The sequence below is a fragment of the Hydra vulgaris genome, chromosome 10, assembly GCF_038396675.1.
Source record: "Hydra vulgaris chromosome 10, alternate assembly HydraT2T_AEP".
Lineage (NCBI taxonomy): Eukaryota > Metazoa > Cnidaria > Hydrozoa > Anthoathecata > Hydridae > Hydra > Hydra vulgaris.
In genome coordinates, this window is record NC_088929.1 from 48809266 (window position 1) to 48827162 (window position 17897).

The 17897-nt window shown below is 26.7% G+C and overlaps 1 protein-coding gene across 2 annotated transcripts; it reads right to left on the minus strand.

Moving 5' to 3' along the window:
• Positions 1–6794: 6794 nt before the first annotated feature.
• On the minus strand, positions 6795–11987 carry LOC105844083 (integral membrane protein DGCR2/IDD). 2 transcript variants are annotated; one of them, XM_065808202.1, is made up of 5 exons: positions 11908–11987; positions 8653–8711; positions 8088–8282; positions 7264–7428; positions 6795–7163 (listed from the first exon to the last, which is right to left on the minus strand). In XM_065808202.1, the coding sequence occupies exons 2-5, from the start codon at positions 8696–8698 to the stop codon at positions 6841–6843; spliced, it is 729 nt and encodes a 242-aa protein (XP_065664274.1). In that variant the 5' UTR covers positions 8699–8711; positions 11908–11987; the 3' UTR covers positions 6795–6840. The 2 variants fall into 2 exon arrangements, with proteins under 2 accessions (XP_065664274.1, XP_065664273.1); XM_065808201.1 differs by lacking the exon at positions 11908–11987 and adding an exon at positions 9036–9164.
• Between the last annotated feature and the right edge of the window lie 5910 nt (positions 11988–17897).

The window sequence follows — 17897 nt, forward strand, 5'->3', positions numbered from 1 at the left end:
AGCATTATTTAGCCTTGCTACTAATTTTGGTATGTAGAAAAAGTTAGAAATCAAAAAAATATTTTTTTTACTACATAACCACCTTAAGTTAATATTTAGTCCTTTTGGTTTAAAGATAGAACAAATAAGAAATAATGGCTGATAAAATGTATAAATATATTTTTAAATATGTAACTATTTATGTAATGCTAACTGTTATATGTCAATTTGTTTTTAAGATATACGGACCTTAAGACGCCATCTGATTTTGCAGTATGGAAACGTGCACCCCCCCCCCATGCCCCGTTAAATCATTCATCCTCTCTCAGAATTACTCATGTCAGGTCTGACAATGAATCGCAAATTTGTGTTATGCAAATAAGAACACCATATTATTTACATATATATGAGCAGCCGCGGTGCAGTGGTTAGAGTTCTGACTCTGAACCATAAAGAAAGGAGGTGTAAACCTCTTAGTTAAATCCTCTTCCGCGGTGCTCTGTGATAAGACCGCAAGGACTTCTGGGAGAACCTTAGTAGCTACAAATATATATATATATATATATATATATATATATATATATATATATATATATATATATATATATATATATATATATATATATATATACACACACACATATCATATATACGTATATACATATATACGTATATACATATATACGTGCAATCTGGCATAATTGCACCAAAAGAATTTGCAAATATTGGCATAAGTGCGCATTTATGCCAATTCGCACTTAAGCCAGTTCGCATTTATTTCAGTTTTTACAATTGCTTCCCACTTATGCCAGTTTGCACTTATGCCAATGCTTGCAAATTTTTTGGCGCACTTATGCCAATTCAAACATATGGACAGTGGGCCAGATATTATGGACATATGGTGGAAAAAATTATTCTTATTTTTTTTTTTACTAAAATCCTTTATATGTTTAAAGAATCACTTTGTATTAAGATATAATTACTTTTGTTACAAGTTTTATTTAAATAGTTGCTAATACTAAAAACTATTTAACAAACTTTATAAAACTTTAAAAACGCGGATTCATAATTTTTAAATTTTTTAAATCTTAAGTCCCACTTCTTAAAATCGTGAAACTGAATAACAAACTCTTTTGGTATAATAAAATTAAAAAAAAATTGATGCAGCAAACTTTAAAAATTAAAATCCGCACTTAACGGGTGATGCAGAAGTTATCGAACAAATCCTAATTTCATTATTTGAGCATAATAATTATTTTCTGTGGTTTTATGCGTAAGCATGAACGTTCTATAAAACATAAACTTTATTATTGAAACACAATTATTTAAAATGAGGTTAAATGCAGCTGAACGAGAATCTTTTCGAAAGCGACTAAAAATGTTTTTTGTAATTAACCTAATACAAAAAAAAACAACCAGTAAATCATTTTGAAAAGGAAGGATTTGCTCGAAGTACAATATGATAACCTAAAAAGACTTGAAACTGTTCATTCGCCTTCTGATAGAAATCACCCTGGTCGTCCGACATCCAGGAAACTAGTTAACCAACTCTATAACACAAAATCGCTTCTAGTTATCGATGACGAAAAATACTTTTGTTTTGCAGGGGACAACATGCCTGGAAATTCTGGATACTACACAAACAACAAAAAGACATGCCCAGAAAGTGTTCGTTTTATAGGAAAAGAGAAATTTCCAAAACAATTATTAATGTGGATAGCCATATCTGACCGTGGTATGTCCGAGCCATTGTTTCGCACTTACATGGCCGTAGCGATCAATTCATCAATCTATATTAATGAATGTTTAGAAAAACGACTTCTTCCATTTATTCACAAGTATCATGGAGACTTTAACTATTTATTTTGGCCAGATTTAGTAAGTTCTCATTATTCTAAAGATTCTCTAAATTGGATGGACCAATATGTCTATTACGTTGATAAAGAATCCAATCCCCCAAATGTGCCTCAAGCACAAACAATTGAAAATTTTTGGGGACATTTGGCACAGAAGGTTTACAAGATAAATTGGCAAGCTTCAACAGAGCAAGTTTTGATTGATCGCATTAAACTAAAACTACAAGAAATTAATTTAAACTTTTTGCAGTCGCATATGAAAGGCGTCAGAGCAAAATTGAGATCAATTGCAGATGGTGGTGTTTTTTCATATAAAAAATAATATATTTTTATTAAAAGATAAATGCTTTATTTAAAAAAAATATAATAGTAGCTTGTTTTTTTATTTATAAATAAGTTATTGACGTTTTTATTTTGTCCGATAACTTCCGCATCAACCGTTACTTCAGAAAAAATGAAAATGTATCACTAGATTTGAAACTCTATTATCGATATTATTATTTAATAGATTTAAAATATATAGATAAATTTATAAAAGTATATAGAAAGTATAAATAAATATATATAGATTTGAAACTCTAATATTGATATAATTATATGTCCACGACGTTTTGAATAAGTCTGTAGAATATTTATCATCTCTATTTATAATAATGTATTTTTTTTATTTTAATCTATTAGCCGCACATTCTAGATAAATAATATTACAACGTTTTTATTATTATAAAGTCTACTGAATTCTAAAGGTACTATGCAAATAATCAACAGGCACTCTTTACTAATCATTATTTTCACTTTATTTTACCTCTTTGTAAACTCTATATCCTGTAGATCCATCAAAACCAGCCTTGCATCTAAACGTCAGTTTAGTTAATTCCTTAGTATTGTGATTAACACGGTAGTTTGTATACCATACAACTTTTTAAGAGTGTGTTTTAGAAGATCTTTTAGCGGTATTGGTACTGAATAGCCATCTATTTAAATGTTCTTGGGATAGCATTTAGCTTTTGAAGATCTTATACCATTATATAAATATATGTGGCAGCCGTTTCCTTCAGCACCATTTCTTAGAGGCTGGTATATTGATTTTGATATATCACTATTAGTAATTAATGATAAAGCTTCATCAAGTGAATATATCTTAGCAGGTTTTTATTTCAAATTTCAGAAATTTTTGTGCCAGTTTTGTACTTAAACTCACTTCTCAGTTTCAATTTTGCTGCGTGAAGAAGTTTATGGCTAAATAAAACATTAATAACATTGTTAAGCCTAATTTTTTTGTTCTGTTTTTCAAAAGAGCGGCATGGTTTCCCAACTTCCCAATTATTTAGATCTACAAAAATCTCGACCTACTAAGTTGTTAAAAGCCCCCAAATTTTTGCAACACCTGCCCCAAACGTGAGAGCAATAAGTTGATAAAACATTTTTTTTGCACTTTTCTTAATAAGACTTATATTCATCGATAATTTTAAGTTTTATAGTATTATCTCTAAGCGTTTAAAAATTATGACCATACAAAAATTACAACCCCCTCAAATTGCAGGGGGTATAAATATATATATGTATGTATGTATATATATATATATATATATATATATATATATATATATATATATATATATATATATATATATATATATATATATATATAAATGCATATATATATATATACTTATATATATATATACATATATATATATATATATATATATATATATATATATATATACATATATATATATATATATATATATATATATATATATATATATATATATATATATATATATATATATATAAATATATATATATATATATTTATATATATATACATACATACATACATTTCTATTATAATTTCATTATATATTTATAAACTAATAAATAATAACTGAATTCCAAAAAGTTTATATATCTTCGCTTTCTTGCCTGTTTGATATTTTATAAATGACCGCGTTTTTTTCAGAACGCGCTCTTTGAAATTCAGAAAAGTTTTTAAAGTAATTACTTTAAAAAACGAAAGTGAAACAACGGTAAACGTTAACTGCAGTATTAATATTAAGAAGATCATTAGTTTGAAAAAAATTACACAATCTAAAAAATTGGGGAAGTAGCAGCCATTGAAAACTAATTCTTCAGGTAAACTATTATGTGCTAGTAGTTGTAATCTTATTAATGATGCCAGAAGACATTATTGTTAAAGTAGTTAGAATTTTATCATTAAAGCAACCTTCTAATTCAGAACATGCACAAAACACTCAAAACATTTCACACTTATACTAGATAAAAATATGAGCAAGTCTGATTACCAAGTTAGTTAGCAAGTCTGACCAACGTTTGAGTAATAATGCTGATTGCAAAGACTGTGTTGGACTGTTGGATTGGACTGTTACTGTTTTTCCGACAGAAAAAGGCGTGAAAGTATTAGCATACAGGAATGTGCCTAATACAGTTACAGAAACAAGTTATCGATACCTTAAATGATCTTCAAAGACTTAAATTACATTAAAAAAGTAAGTTTGATGAACACCCCCTTCCCTCTCACTTTTCCGGATAAATCATTTATGTCCAGCCAACAGTTGTATAAAACTTTTTTTTTTCAGAAATCAGTTTATCATTTTCTTGGATATGCTAATATTTTTTGATATTTGGGTATGCTCATGACCAAAAGGAAAACTGTTTCGTTTAATCCACGCTTATTACATCAACTCTATATAGCAGATTAAAAAAGCAACCTTTTAAAACAATTATTAGAATTGATGATAAATTTATTTGTAATTCAATTGAAAACTAAAAATACTTCACAAATTTGAAAACGTAAGTTCAGAACTTAACTTTGGTCTTACAACTCTCCGTGCTTGATTTAAAAGCATAAAATGTCTTCATAAAATTAGCTATAAATTGCCAGTGAAATAGTTGGCTTCAAGAACAAATTCCTCATATGGTTGAGACGAAAATTGTTTGTTTTTCATAATGCAGCCCAGACAGCTATAATTCTTGAACTTGATGCTAGTATGATAAAGATGTTGCATATTATTATGAGTAGGGAGTCATCTGGCTTTCTAATTTGCTCTTTTCTCATTACAGTTTTAAAATCATTATGTCCCTGGTATTATATGCCACAGAGTCTAAATCGCATTCTTATTCTTATTTGGCAAGTTGTAGATAAAGCAGTATTGGCTATTGGTATGTTTAGTTAAAAACTTAATAAGCACAAAAAAATAATCTTAAGAAGTTTTGTGAACCATTTGCTAGAAAATGTTAGCGTTCCAAAACAAGCGAAGATTCGTTAAACCAACTAATGTGTTCCTCTGAACCTTTGATAAGTAGTTTAGGAACACTTCATTGTCCTATCAAAAAGAACATCCCATCATACTAATAAAAAAAAAACTTTTAAAAAGAAGTTTTTATGAGCTACTTAAGGAACCCCTCCTCCAAGACAGATTTTAAATTGCAATTAGTTTTAGTACTTTCGTGTTGAAATTGGTACTTAGTTTATTAGTATTTTCCGTATATTACTTATCTTATCTGTTTCTTGTAAATATACAAATTTATTTGTATTCCTAACTTATTATAAACTTTAGGAAGTATTGTCTAAAAACATAATCATTTTTTATTAAGTCGCTGAAGACAAGTGAGCTACAAAATACTCAACAAATGGTAGGGGAAGGTGGGGAGAAGTGGGACACGTAAATTTTTTTTAGGGTTATTGCAATATCTTTTTTATTTGATGTATAAACTGAACCAAACAAGTTTTTACGAATAAACCTTCTTTTTAGGCACCGACTCAATACTCTTAGATTTCCAACCAATTATAACCAAATATATAAATTTTTGCTTTTAGAGAAACCGTGCCATTGAGGTAAAGTGGGACAAGTTTGAATAGAAGTGGGACAAATAAAACAACATTTTAGCACAAATTATTAAATAGAAACTTATTAAATCATAAAATCACCTAATCAACATAAAAATGTTCAAGAGTTTTCTCCAATCAAAATAATCAAATGGCGACGGGAAGAAGTGGGCATAAATATTTTTTTTTCTACCCCACTTCACACCAATGGAAACACTTTTTTAATGTACATTTCAAAACTAGGGCTTCTAGAGCACGTAAAAACAAACCAATTTCTGCTTAATATAGGGGAAGAAATTTAATTGTTTACATTAAACAACAGTATTTAGGCACCACTCCTAAATAGAAATTTCAGGGTGTCCCACTTCTCCCCACTCTCCCCTAAATCTAAAAAATATTTTAAGTTATTAATTTCGTTCAACTTATATTAATTTTCCCAAACTCTATGGACTCTCTTAATGCAAAAGTCAGTTTTAAAAACAAGTTTAGGTCTCAAATATTATTGAAATTTTTTTTTTGACTTGGGTCCTAAACTTGGTTTACACTTTTCTCAAGATATATATTCCTAAACTGTTTTAACGACTTCAACTTCTAGACTTGGTTTCCAGACTTTCAATTTAGTTTTAAAATTTGTAACTTTTATTTTTTCACAAAATTCTTTTAACTCTTTTATTTGTGCCATTTAATTTAATTTTTTTTTTACCTCCTATTATTTAAAAGCCGCAAGCAAACCTTTTTTTCTCTTGTGAAATTATTTTTTATGTTTATCTACCAAAAGCCAGTATAATTGAGGCTAGGCTACTAGTGCTCTCATTTTTTAATTATTTTTTAAATCCTTTTTGCAATCCCTTCTTACATCTCGTTTGCAAAGCGAGGACTATATCATTTCATCACTACCAAATTAAAAGTGAAAATATTTACTCCAAAACCAAAATAAATAAAAAAAACTGTATTCGTTTCAAAAGCGCTACAGATAATGCGCGTTTTGATTACCCTAAATAAAACGTTCTATAAGTTCGCTTTTGAAAAGGCCTTTAGAAATTTTATGATATTTTGAAATGCGAATAATCTGTGATCTATGCGTGTAAATAAAAAGTAATATAATATACAAAATAAATAATATATATATAAATTCAAATAGATGGCTATATATTAGACAACAGATGATATCTCATTAGGTAACTGCTGTGTAACTTTATAGGGAAGTTTATGGGGAATTTGCATAGTATTAAGAAGCTTAGTATTATCTTCCAAATGTTCGTTGTTATCTTTTACGCTATGATTCGTATTTATCTTTTTATTTATATCGTCTTTTGATTTAGAAATGTTAGAATTATTTATTTCAAATACACTGTCTGATTTCATATCAATGTTTGCTTTATTGGCATTAGAACAATCAACGTTCATTGTTTTTAAATTATTCGTAAATCTTGCGTTGTTCGGTATAGAGTTATGTCTTATAAGCAAACTAATATCTAAAAAAAAAATGTTTTAAATATTTTTCATAAATACACTTATATATCTTATTTTATAGTAAAATAATTTTACTATAAATTAAAAGTAATAGGAACATACCAAGGTTACTTGAATTTCCTGATGCAATAGAGCCAAGACGTTCACCAAACTTCTTTTTATTTCGTAATTTCAACCAAATTATAGCCGTTGCAGACAGTATTAGAAATAATAAACACGACAATGTAACGACAATAGCTAAAGTTGTGTTATCGTTCATTGTTAAGTCTAAAAAAAGTTTTAAGTTAAATTTTTAAATATTTATTTTATTTAATGGTAGTTAATAAACAGTAGGGTAAAAAAATATAGAAATTTTATTCAAGTGATTATATGGTCCTAAAAAATAGCCAAAGCTAATTCGTATTTAAAAGCAAACCATTCGCTAATTTTTTTTTTCCAAAAATCTTTAAATTCTGAGTGACTCTTGCTAAGCACCTGATAAGCTCTAATATAAATTTAGTAGTATAAAATACTTAATTATATTAATATAAGGTTTTTTCTTACGGATCCTAATATATTAATACATTTTTTTATAAAGTATGTTTCAAAACATTTTATACATATATTTTTCATTTAGGTGTCCCAAGAAGACCTAACGGTTCTGTCACAGAGCAAAGCAGAAGAGCATCTAATTAGAAAGATCGCGCCTCCTCCCTTACCAATGGCGCGAAGTGTGCCTTGAGCTCGCTTTGAAACCCTGGGATTCTTGCTTCTAAAGCAAGCGCTCTAACAACTGCGCCACGGCCGCTCAATGTGGTTGATCTCAATGTAGTTAACCAATATTGTACTTTATACGTTTATAAAATAGTATAATTATGTATATTTACTAATATAATTAAAAAGGTAAAAGCCATATTTTACTTAAATAGAGTTACAACTATATTAACCTGGACATTTATATTCACAGCATCTTCCTGGAATTTCTTTATAATTAGGACATTTAGGCTTTGGACAAACTACAGATATGCAATGATCTTGGGTTCCGTTAACACATAGGCATTCCAAACAAGCAGAAGATAGTGGCGTAAAATATTCACCGTGATCTACTTTTTTAGCCGCAATATCCAAACATGATTTAAATCCTAAAAAAATTGATTCCTAACATGACTATCAAACATGTTACTGTTTTAGATATTAGATATTTATCATATTAGAAAAAAAAATGATCCTACTGTTTATTTCAGTCAAAATCTGAATAGATGGATTAGTGAATAATCATTTTATTTAATATTATTAGAGTTTAACAATAAATATAAATAAACCGAAGGTGTTTAACAAAAATATAACCATGTCAGTAATCTAAGTTATTTAGTATAGAGATATAAAACATTATAATGGTTATTCAGTCACTTGTCTAATTTTTGTTCTTTTCTGCTTGTTGTTAATTTAAAATGAAACTAACAACGTGAACATTTGATTTTCCAAATATAAAAAAAGATTTAACATGTCTACCTGATTTATTACTTGAAGAATTGACAAGCAGCTTTGCGTTACTCATTGCATTTAAGTGACTAAAAAAAAAAATCTACAAGTTATATATAATGTCAAAAAAAAGCCTGCGATTATTCTTTGTTTTATGAGAGAAAGGTCAAAAGACAATCAAGAAAAGGTATGTAATATTTTTGGGAACAGACGTCTACCAATTTAATCTCATCGTATTAATTTAAAATATATCAATTTATTTTTGCACGAATTTTCTCAAGTTAAACAAAGTTATACGCGTAGCATTCATTTTAAAGTAATCAAAGTGTAGAGCAAATAACATATAATGCAAAAGATTAAATATTTTTTTTATTGTTGTACAATAAACTAAAAAGTTCAGAAAAAAACTTAACCTTTCATACAAATGAACGTTTTGGTTCATTCAAAAATGATTTTTGGCTATAATAACAAATTTATTTTATTTTTTTAAACTTATTTTATAACTACTGGACGGAATTCTATTCACATCCTTGTATTTATTATTAAGGAAAACGAACTATACATAATTCGTTTAAAACGGAAAGTAGTTTTAACGCACTTATTATAACTGACGCTCTTTCAATGTTATGCTGTGAGCCGCTAAGAAAACCGCATCTTTCAAAACAAATGAACTACTCAAAACGAATTGGATATCCCTAATAAATGATGCGACTGAGCCTTACATACACACATTTAAAAAACAGGAACAAAACGTAAGTATGCAAAATAAACTGTTGGCGACAAAACCGGCGTTCTACTAATAATACAGACGGTTCAATTTCCTGCTAAAGTTCTCCTACGCAGTGAATTTTAAAATAATTTTTTTTTGAAATTATCGTTGACAATAAGCTAACTTTATTAAAACGTGGTAAAAAACGTATTAACCTTATAAGTAACACACAACTGAAAGCAAGTTTTTTTTTAATTAACAAAAAAAAAATTATTTTGAGAGACAAAAAAGCGTAATTTTTTTTATACATGAAAATGCGTTTATTAGCAAAACTTCAATACCCAAGTAAATTTTAAACAAAGTTTCCTGAGCATACTTCACTCTGCTTGACGGTAGGATTTTTTGTGTTTCAAATTCTTTCACAAAGTACTGAAAATTTGAGGGTCAAAAGAAGTATTGTATTAAAAAGTCCTGAAAATTATATTTAATGAAGTTTGATTAGTTTTTTTGTGTATTTCAACATTTAAAATAGAACTTAATGTTTGATGGCGTTGTTAAGGATAAATGTTTTTGCTATCATCTACTAAAATGCAACTAGATCAAATTTCATACTATTTATTAGATTAAATTTTATTTCAATATTGCAGGATTCCTATAGCAAAAAATTTTGCATTATGGTTAATACAAATTTTTTGGTATTAATCATATTACCAAAAAATTGATATTTTTCAATGTCTCTATTATTTTCAGTTGTGTACCTTAAAATATTGTGTAAACGTTAAACTGCAATGTAATAATTTTATTAATTTACTCTTTACACCCGTGTGAGTTAATGTATAAGTGTGAGTGTGTGGGTGTGCGTGTGTGTAACAAAACAAAAAAAAGAATTACAACAACATTTAAAGGTATATTCATTTACCTTTTGGTCCAAACTACATTATAACAATAATTCTTTAAAAAATATTTATTTAGCTTATTTCTTTTTCATATATAAAAAGCATAATTAAAAAAAAAGAAAAGTAACAAAAAATAGTAGAGACCAGTGAGGAGTATGGAGTATAATTTTGTAACAACTTTAATCATTTAATAGCTTTATATACAACTGATTTGTTAGTTGATAATATAAATTATTAACTATAATATCAATTTTACATGTAGCCGTATACATTACCCCTTAAACAGTCTTAAATATATAATATACAAATACAATACAAATAAACAGTCTCTGCTGAAAAATAAGAGAAGATTATAGCAAAATAATAACAATAATAATATTGATAATTAAGTAAAAATGAAATTATGTAATAAAATATTACTAAAGTAAACATAAAGAATAAAATTGAATATTCGATTTAAATAATTTATTCTATTTTGCAATTTGCGTACAATTAGGTAGACCATAAAGGTAGAGCATTAAATGACTAAACTTTAATTTCCTAATAGCAGATTTTTTCAATAGCTGTTTCTAAGTCAAAATTTTGACTAAGAAACAAAATTTCAGCCATTAAAATCAACTTACTCGATTGAACATACATAAGACATTTTGTAAAAGAAATAAACAAAAAAATACATGCATAACTTTTTTTAAAGTTTTGATTTTTAAGTTGTATTGATTACCTTTGAACGTTTGAAAAAGTTACATTGAAATATGGCTTTTAAAACGAAAACATTTTAGAGAAAGAAAACTCATTTTATTCTTCCTTTTTAACTACTTTGGATATATTTCCAATTAAATCTTGTTTACAAAGACTAGTTAAGCATAAAGAAATGAAACTACTTTAACGTAGAAAAGATTTTTTTGAATTCGAATTTTCTTCGACATTACACTGTATTCATTCAAAATTAATATGAATAAAAAAAGGAAAAACTCTCGAAGCAAGAACATGTAAAAAATATTGTGTCAAAATTAAATTTGAAAAGCGTTTTTTAATAAATAAAGCATTAAAATTCATTCATTATTCTCTACGGAATTAAAACAACAATTTTTCACCATTGAAACAACATTTTGAATAGAATTGAAATATCATCCGGCGTCTTTTAAAAGATTTTTGGAACGTTTTATATTTTATAAGAAACATCACGCGCTAAAAAAGCTATTTTATAATTAACACAATAGATTCATTAATAAAAAGAGCAACTGTTTCATTATAGTTTTTGTTAGTTTCATTTTATTTTATTATGTCAAAAATATTATTAATGCATATATATATATATATATATATATATATATATATATATATATATATATATATATATATATATATATATATATATATATATATATATATATATATATATATATATATATATATTTATGTTATATATATGTGTTAAATAGATTATACATATATAACATATATATACATATATGTATATATACAACATATATATGTTATATATTTATGTTACATATATATATATATATATATATGTTAAATTAACGGAGTAATAGTAAATAATGTATGTTAAATATACGGGTTGGTATATTAAAATTATATTAGATTAAAATTTATATTTTAAAATTTTGATTTTTAAAAACATTTTAACTGAAACGTCATTTTAAATCTTTTACGTACCTTTTATTAACGGAGTAGCTATTTTAGGTAATTGCTGCACGAAATTTTGTTTAATTATTATTTTTTGGAATTTCCACTTTTAATGTTTTCTTGCGTTGCTTTTAATAATTCTACTTTTTCTTAAACCTAATAAAAATAACAGTTAGTATTTGTTTCTCGTTTCAACTTCCGCCATTAAAACAATCAAAGTTCTCTCCGTCGATAATAATTCTTTTTTACAACAATAGTCAATATATAGTATAATAGTAACAAATATAGTTAGAAATATATAAAATAAAGCTGACATACATATACACATATTAGGTGTAAATATATTATAATATTAACTTTTTTAACATAAAATGTTATAGTGTCATTCCTATTAAAGGTAAAGTTAAATACGTTTTTTATTACAACAAAAAAAAAAAGTAGACCATTCTTAAAATTTAGACCCTCAAAATAACTGTCCGTTTTGCCTTTAAAAAAATCCTTATGCTTGCTCTTGAAATTCAAAAATACAGTCTTTATCTATAAACACAAAAAATAAATGAGTTGCTGCAAAAAAGTTTATTGTTTATTTTAAACTCTTCACATTTGTAATCAATACATTTTAAAAACGAAATTGCGTTAATGATTTCCGTTAAATCGTCCAATGAGTTGGTTTTTGGCATTTGCCATTACTTAGTAAGGTGTTTCAACTCAATTAACAACCATTGCCTGCCGGATATATGTATGTATGTATGTATGTATGTATGTATGTATGTATGTATGTATGTATGTATGTATGTATGTATGTATGTATGTATGTATGTATGTATGTATGTATGTATGTATGTATGTATGTATGTATGTATGTATGTATGTATGTATGTATGTATGTATGTATGTATGTATGTATGTATGTATGTATGTATGTATGTATGTATGTATGTATGTATGTATGTATGTATGTATGTATGTATGTATGTATGTTTGTGTGTGTGGGTATGTTTTTTGCAATTGTTTTTAATTCTTTAAAATCAAATTGTAATTCTTCACACACACAAAAAAAAATATATCAAAATAATATTGACAAATACTCTATTACTTTAGTTTCTTTACCTGTATATGTAAAATACCTTTAATAAAATATACGTCCTTCAGTTTAAATATATATACTTTTCTATACCTTAGCACTTAGCTAACTACGACTTTAAAAAAATACTTTAATTTGAATCGACGGAATTATTCATGGAAACAATATTTAAGCTCAGACAAACTTGAATATAAGAAAGGATATCCGAATGTTTTCGCCGTAGATGACGATGAATTATTTACGTGTAAATCAGTATAATATTTAACGAACACGTTCGTGAGCTTCAATTAATTTTGCTATTAAAATAGCGAAATTAAACAGTTTTGCGTTTGTAATAACTTAACTAGTTAATAGTAATTACTTTTGCTTTCATAATAGCAAAACCGCTTACAAAATTGTAGATGAAATATTTTTTGAAAAAATGTTTAAAAGTAGTTTATTTTAGTAATTGCTCTTATATTCAAAAAACGAATCAATAGATGTATTAACAAAAATTATATTTAAAATAACTAATAAAGAAAATCCCTCGTTTAATTAAAAAAGTAATCGTATTTCCTTTTTTTAAAAAGTCATTAAAATAAGATTTCTTGTTGGCAAGGGGATTCTTTTATTGATGAATGGATACATAATACTTAATCTCTTATGGATAACTTTTTCGAAAGGTTTTAAAAAGCGGACATCCGTTAAGTTACTTTTGTAGGTTTAAAATATATCTTTAAAATGTAAAAGAAAATTTTAATCAAATTCTTTTTTTAAACATTATTTAGCAAGTTATAGCAACTCGATACAAGTTAGAACCATATCAATCTTTCAATTAACATCAACACCTTTAAAATTGCGTCTATCTGACAGCCGTCATAAAACATTTTTGTTTTTATATTTAAAATTTAAAAAAATAAAGTAAAAAGTCTTTAATATATTAAATCTACGGCTTTTAGTTGTCAAGGTATAAAAACACAGGGTAGACATTTAAACTATCAAGATGTGTTTCGACGATAACAAAAGGTATATTCATATAAATAATTATGTGGCATAAGTTTTTCGAAATTTATTAAATAGTAGCGCAAGTGTTAACTTGCACAAATGCAACAATACTGGCATATTAGCGCCCAGAAAAAAGTTGTGTTCTTTTTTGTTTTCAAAGGCAGTAAAATATAATAAAAACAAAAAGATTTGTGACAAAAAGTGCTACGTAGCAGTAAGAGTATAAATATTGTAAATCCTCCATCTCCACGTCAACTTCTGTAGTTAAGTAAACCAATACCCCTATTGCGTTACAATAGACTAAACAATTAAAAAAAAAGAAAACTATAATATAAACAGAACAACAATATATACAACGAGAAATTTTGAAATAGGGCATTCAACAACTAATAGTTTTACAGCTTATTTAAACCTATCATAACCAACTATGTAAAAGCAACATAAAAGGTAATTTAAAATGTTTACTGCCGGCGGGCAGTGGTAAAATATAAATTCAATTTACTTCCATAATCTTAGGGTAGTGTAACACTATCGATGTCACGACGAATAATGAAGGTGGAGTTGCCGGTTTGAAACTTTTGTAAAGAATTTTAATTTTCGTGAAATTAGTTTTGTTTTGGAGTGTACATATTTTTATATTTATCAACTATTAATATTGTTTATTAATTCTATTATTATTATCTATTAATTACTATTGTTTTTTCAATATTATTTTTAAATTAGGCTAACAAAAAAAATTATTACAGTTGAATTGGTTTATTTCATACGATGTCGACTGTTAATTTCAAAATTTTTTGCCGGCAGATACCGTTTGCCAGAAATCAGTGCCATAAAGTCCATAGCTCAGATATCTACAATCCTGGTCATCCCGTAGAGGTGGTATACAAAATCTTATAAAAGTTTATATCATTTTTTAAAATCTGGTTTTAAGGTGCTCCATGAAGATCTAACAGCCTTGTCACAGACCACCGCGGAAGAGCATTTAACGGATATTCATGTCTCCTTTTTTTACTAATGTAGCAAATAAGGTCAGAACTTGCATCTAACTTCGGACCTCTCAATTTTGAAGCAAGCTTCTCTAACCACTGTTTTTGGCTGTATAAGAAGCTTACTAATGAAGATAACTTTCAAAACGTCTGCCGGTAAAAACTAAAAATCTTTCTAAAGAATAATTTCAAATTAAATATTAAAAACAAAAAATGCTGACATTATTTTAAAGTTTAAAGTCTATGTAGTAGCCATTTTTAAACATTAAATGAAGTTGCCAAATCCTAATTTATGAAAAATAAATCTGCTTTCACGGATTTATATAAACGATAAAAGAACATAAACTAGACACTGATTTTATTATTGAAAAGTAAGACCATCTCAAAAGTATCAAAAGTTACTTTTTGCATTTTAAAAGAATTCCTCTATTTTCATTCTAAACACCATGTCATTTTATTTTTATTTATTTTTTTGTTCTCTTCTTTCAAAAATGAGGGATTGTATCATTTAAACTATATTTTTCTAAAATTCTAAAATGAATAATGTAAATCAATAAAATGTCTTTAACATTTTATGTTTCATGTTTAAATGTAGAGAAAATTTGTTACCAAACGTATTGCAAAATCTTTATTGTATGAAACCTAAAAACAAATATAATCTTCGAATTAATAACAATCTTACTGCCCCTTTTTGCCATAAAAGCAAAGACCAGTTTTTTGTTTCTTATCGAGGTCCTTATCTCTGGAACAAAATAATCTTACCAAATTTTGATTTTTCTACCCAACTGACTTTTGCTTCATTCAAACAAAAACTTAAAAGAATAGTATTTTTAATTGAAAATAATTTGATTTATTTTTAATTGTTTTTTTGTTTTGCTTGTTTGTTTGTTCGTTTTTGTTCTATTTTGTATATTTTATTTATTTTTTAATCTTGGCTTTTTAAAATTTTATCTTGGTTCTTACATGTTTTTGCATAAAGTTGTATTATTATTATTATTTCACTTAAGACATTGTATTTTTATTAAAAATTAACCATATATTGTAAAGGGCTTCATGACAAGATCCACACGATCTTCTAGAAGTCCTGTCGTTACTAATGTAAAAATTGTAAAATATAAATGGTTATTGTAATATTTTTAAATGGCAAAATATTAAAGAAAAAAAAAAAAAAATAAATAAATAAATAAATAACGAAAATAAAAACAATTTAGGGGAGAGTGAGGTAATGGCGAACGCGGATTAACTCCGAACAAGATCAAAACGCTATGATAGAAATAGATAGTTGACAATATCTTTTAGCCTGCTGAGAGGGGGGTCCCACACACAGTTTCAGACGTGAAGTAGTGTAGTTAAGCTGCGCTCGTTATTCCCAATAAATTGATACTAACTTTTTCTGATAATTACATGCAGTTTTTTGCTTGAGAAACATCTTTGTTGTAACTACTATGGGTTTAAAAACACTCCTTTTGTTGTTGTTGTTGAATAGTACCATAATCAAAGAGTTTTAAACATTCTTAAACATTCTCTGGTTTTAGAGTGAAAACCACGGAATGTTTAAGAAAGAAACATTTTACTATAATTACGAGTTCGCCTATGAGAAATATTTTAGAGCAAAAGAAAAGTGAGGAAGAAGTAAAAAATACTATTGGTAAAATTAAAAAGAAGAAGAAGAACCTTAATCTATTAGAGGCTGATCATGTACCATCATGTAAAGAAAAAAAGTGAGCCAGTGGTGATACAGAAATTTTTTGTTTAATTTGCGAAGAAAAGTATAAAGAGCCACCCACAGAAGACTGGATCATGTGTCATAAATGCCAGTCCTGGTTGCACAAAAGTGCACAATTGGTGAAAGTACGTGCCGGCGTTTGTTATTGATATTTGTTTTACTTTTTTTTTTAAATTTTAATATATAAAAAATTAAATATTAATTTTAAAAGAGTGTTGTATTATGTTGCGATGAAAAGTTTCATAATCTGCCCATGGAAGACTGGATTATGTGTTACAATTATAAAGCTTGGTGAAGGTGAGCATATCCTGAGGTTTTGTCTGTGATTTCTGCACTTACTTATTACAATTAGCATTTTATTCGTTATTACACAACAGTGTTTGTGATTACCCCAAGGTATATTTGGAATTACCTAAAGTACGTAGGGTAATTATGAACACCGATGGTTTTATTTTTGCCCAAAATTTTTATTTTGTAATAAGAAATATAAAAATTGCATTTGGGGGTTTGTGACTGATTAGCTAGACTAAATGATAAGCAATAAATACGAGTAATTATTAATTACCCCACTCCCCTAGCACCTAAATTTAACGAATTTTATCATTGAAATACTTAAAGTAGGAAAAGTTAAACCTTTTTTTAAACTAGACGAATAAACAGAAAGCAGCAATTAAAGACGAATCCTTTTTTTGTTTGAATATTTTAGAGAATAGATTATGTTTGTTTTATTTCAACCTTTTTTTAATTGACCTTTTTTTTTTTCTTGCTTAAAACGGATAATAAATTTAAGCGTAATATACCATGAACGCGGACTGAACTCAGAAATTCTCGCCAATAAAATGAAAAGTTTTTATATTTTTCATACTTGAAAAAAAAATCATAAAGATAAAATCCTTTCACAAAAGAAATTACAAAATCAAATAAGAACGAGCTTCAAAATTACTTGTGTACATGATAGCGTTTTTATTGACAAAGATATCCCCTGCAATAAATAAAACGATATTATCAATAAAGTATCGTGAAGTGTTAGTTTACTATATTGCTGTAATGATAGGATTTATTAAGTAAACATTTTTAAAATAATGATCTTATCTAAAATAACAAGCTAAAAAGGATATTTAAGTGAGTATTTCATCAAATACTTTGATTATATAGAAATTAATAAAAAAGTTTTTATTTTTAAAGTTATATATAACTAATTTATTTTTAAATATATTTGAGCCTTTATATTACGAAATGG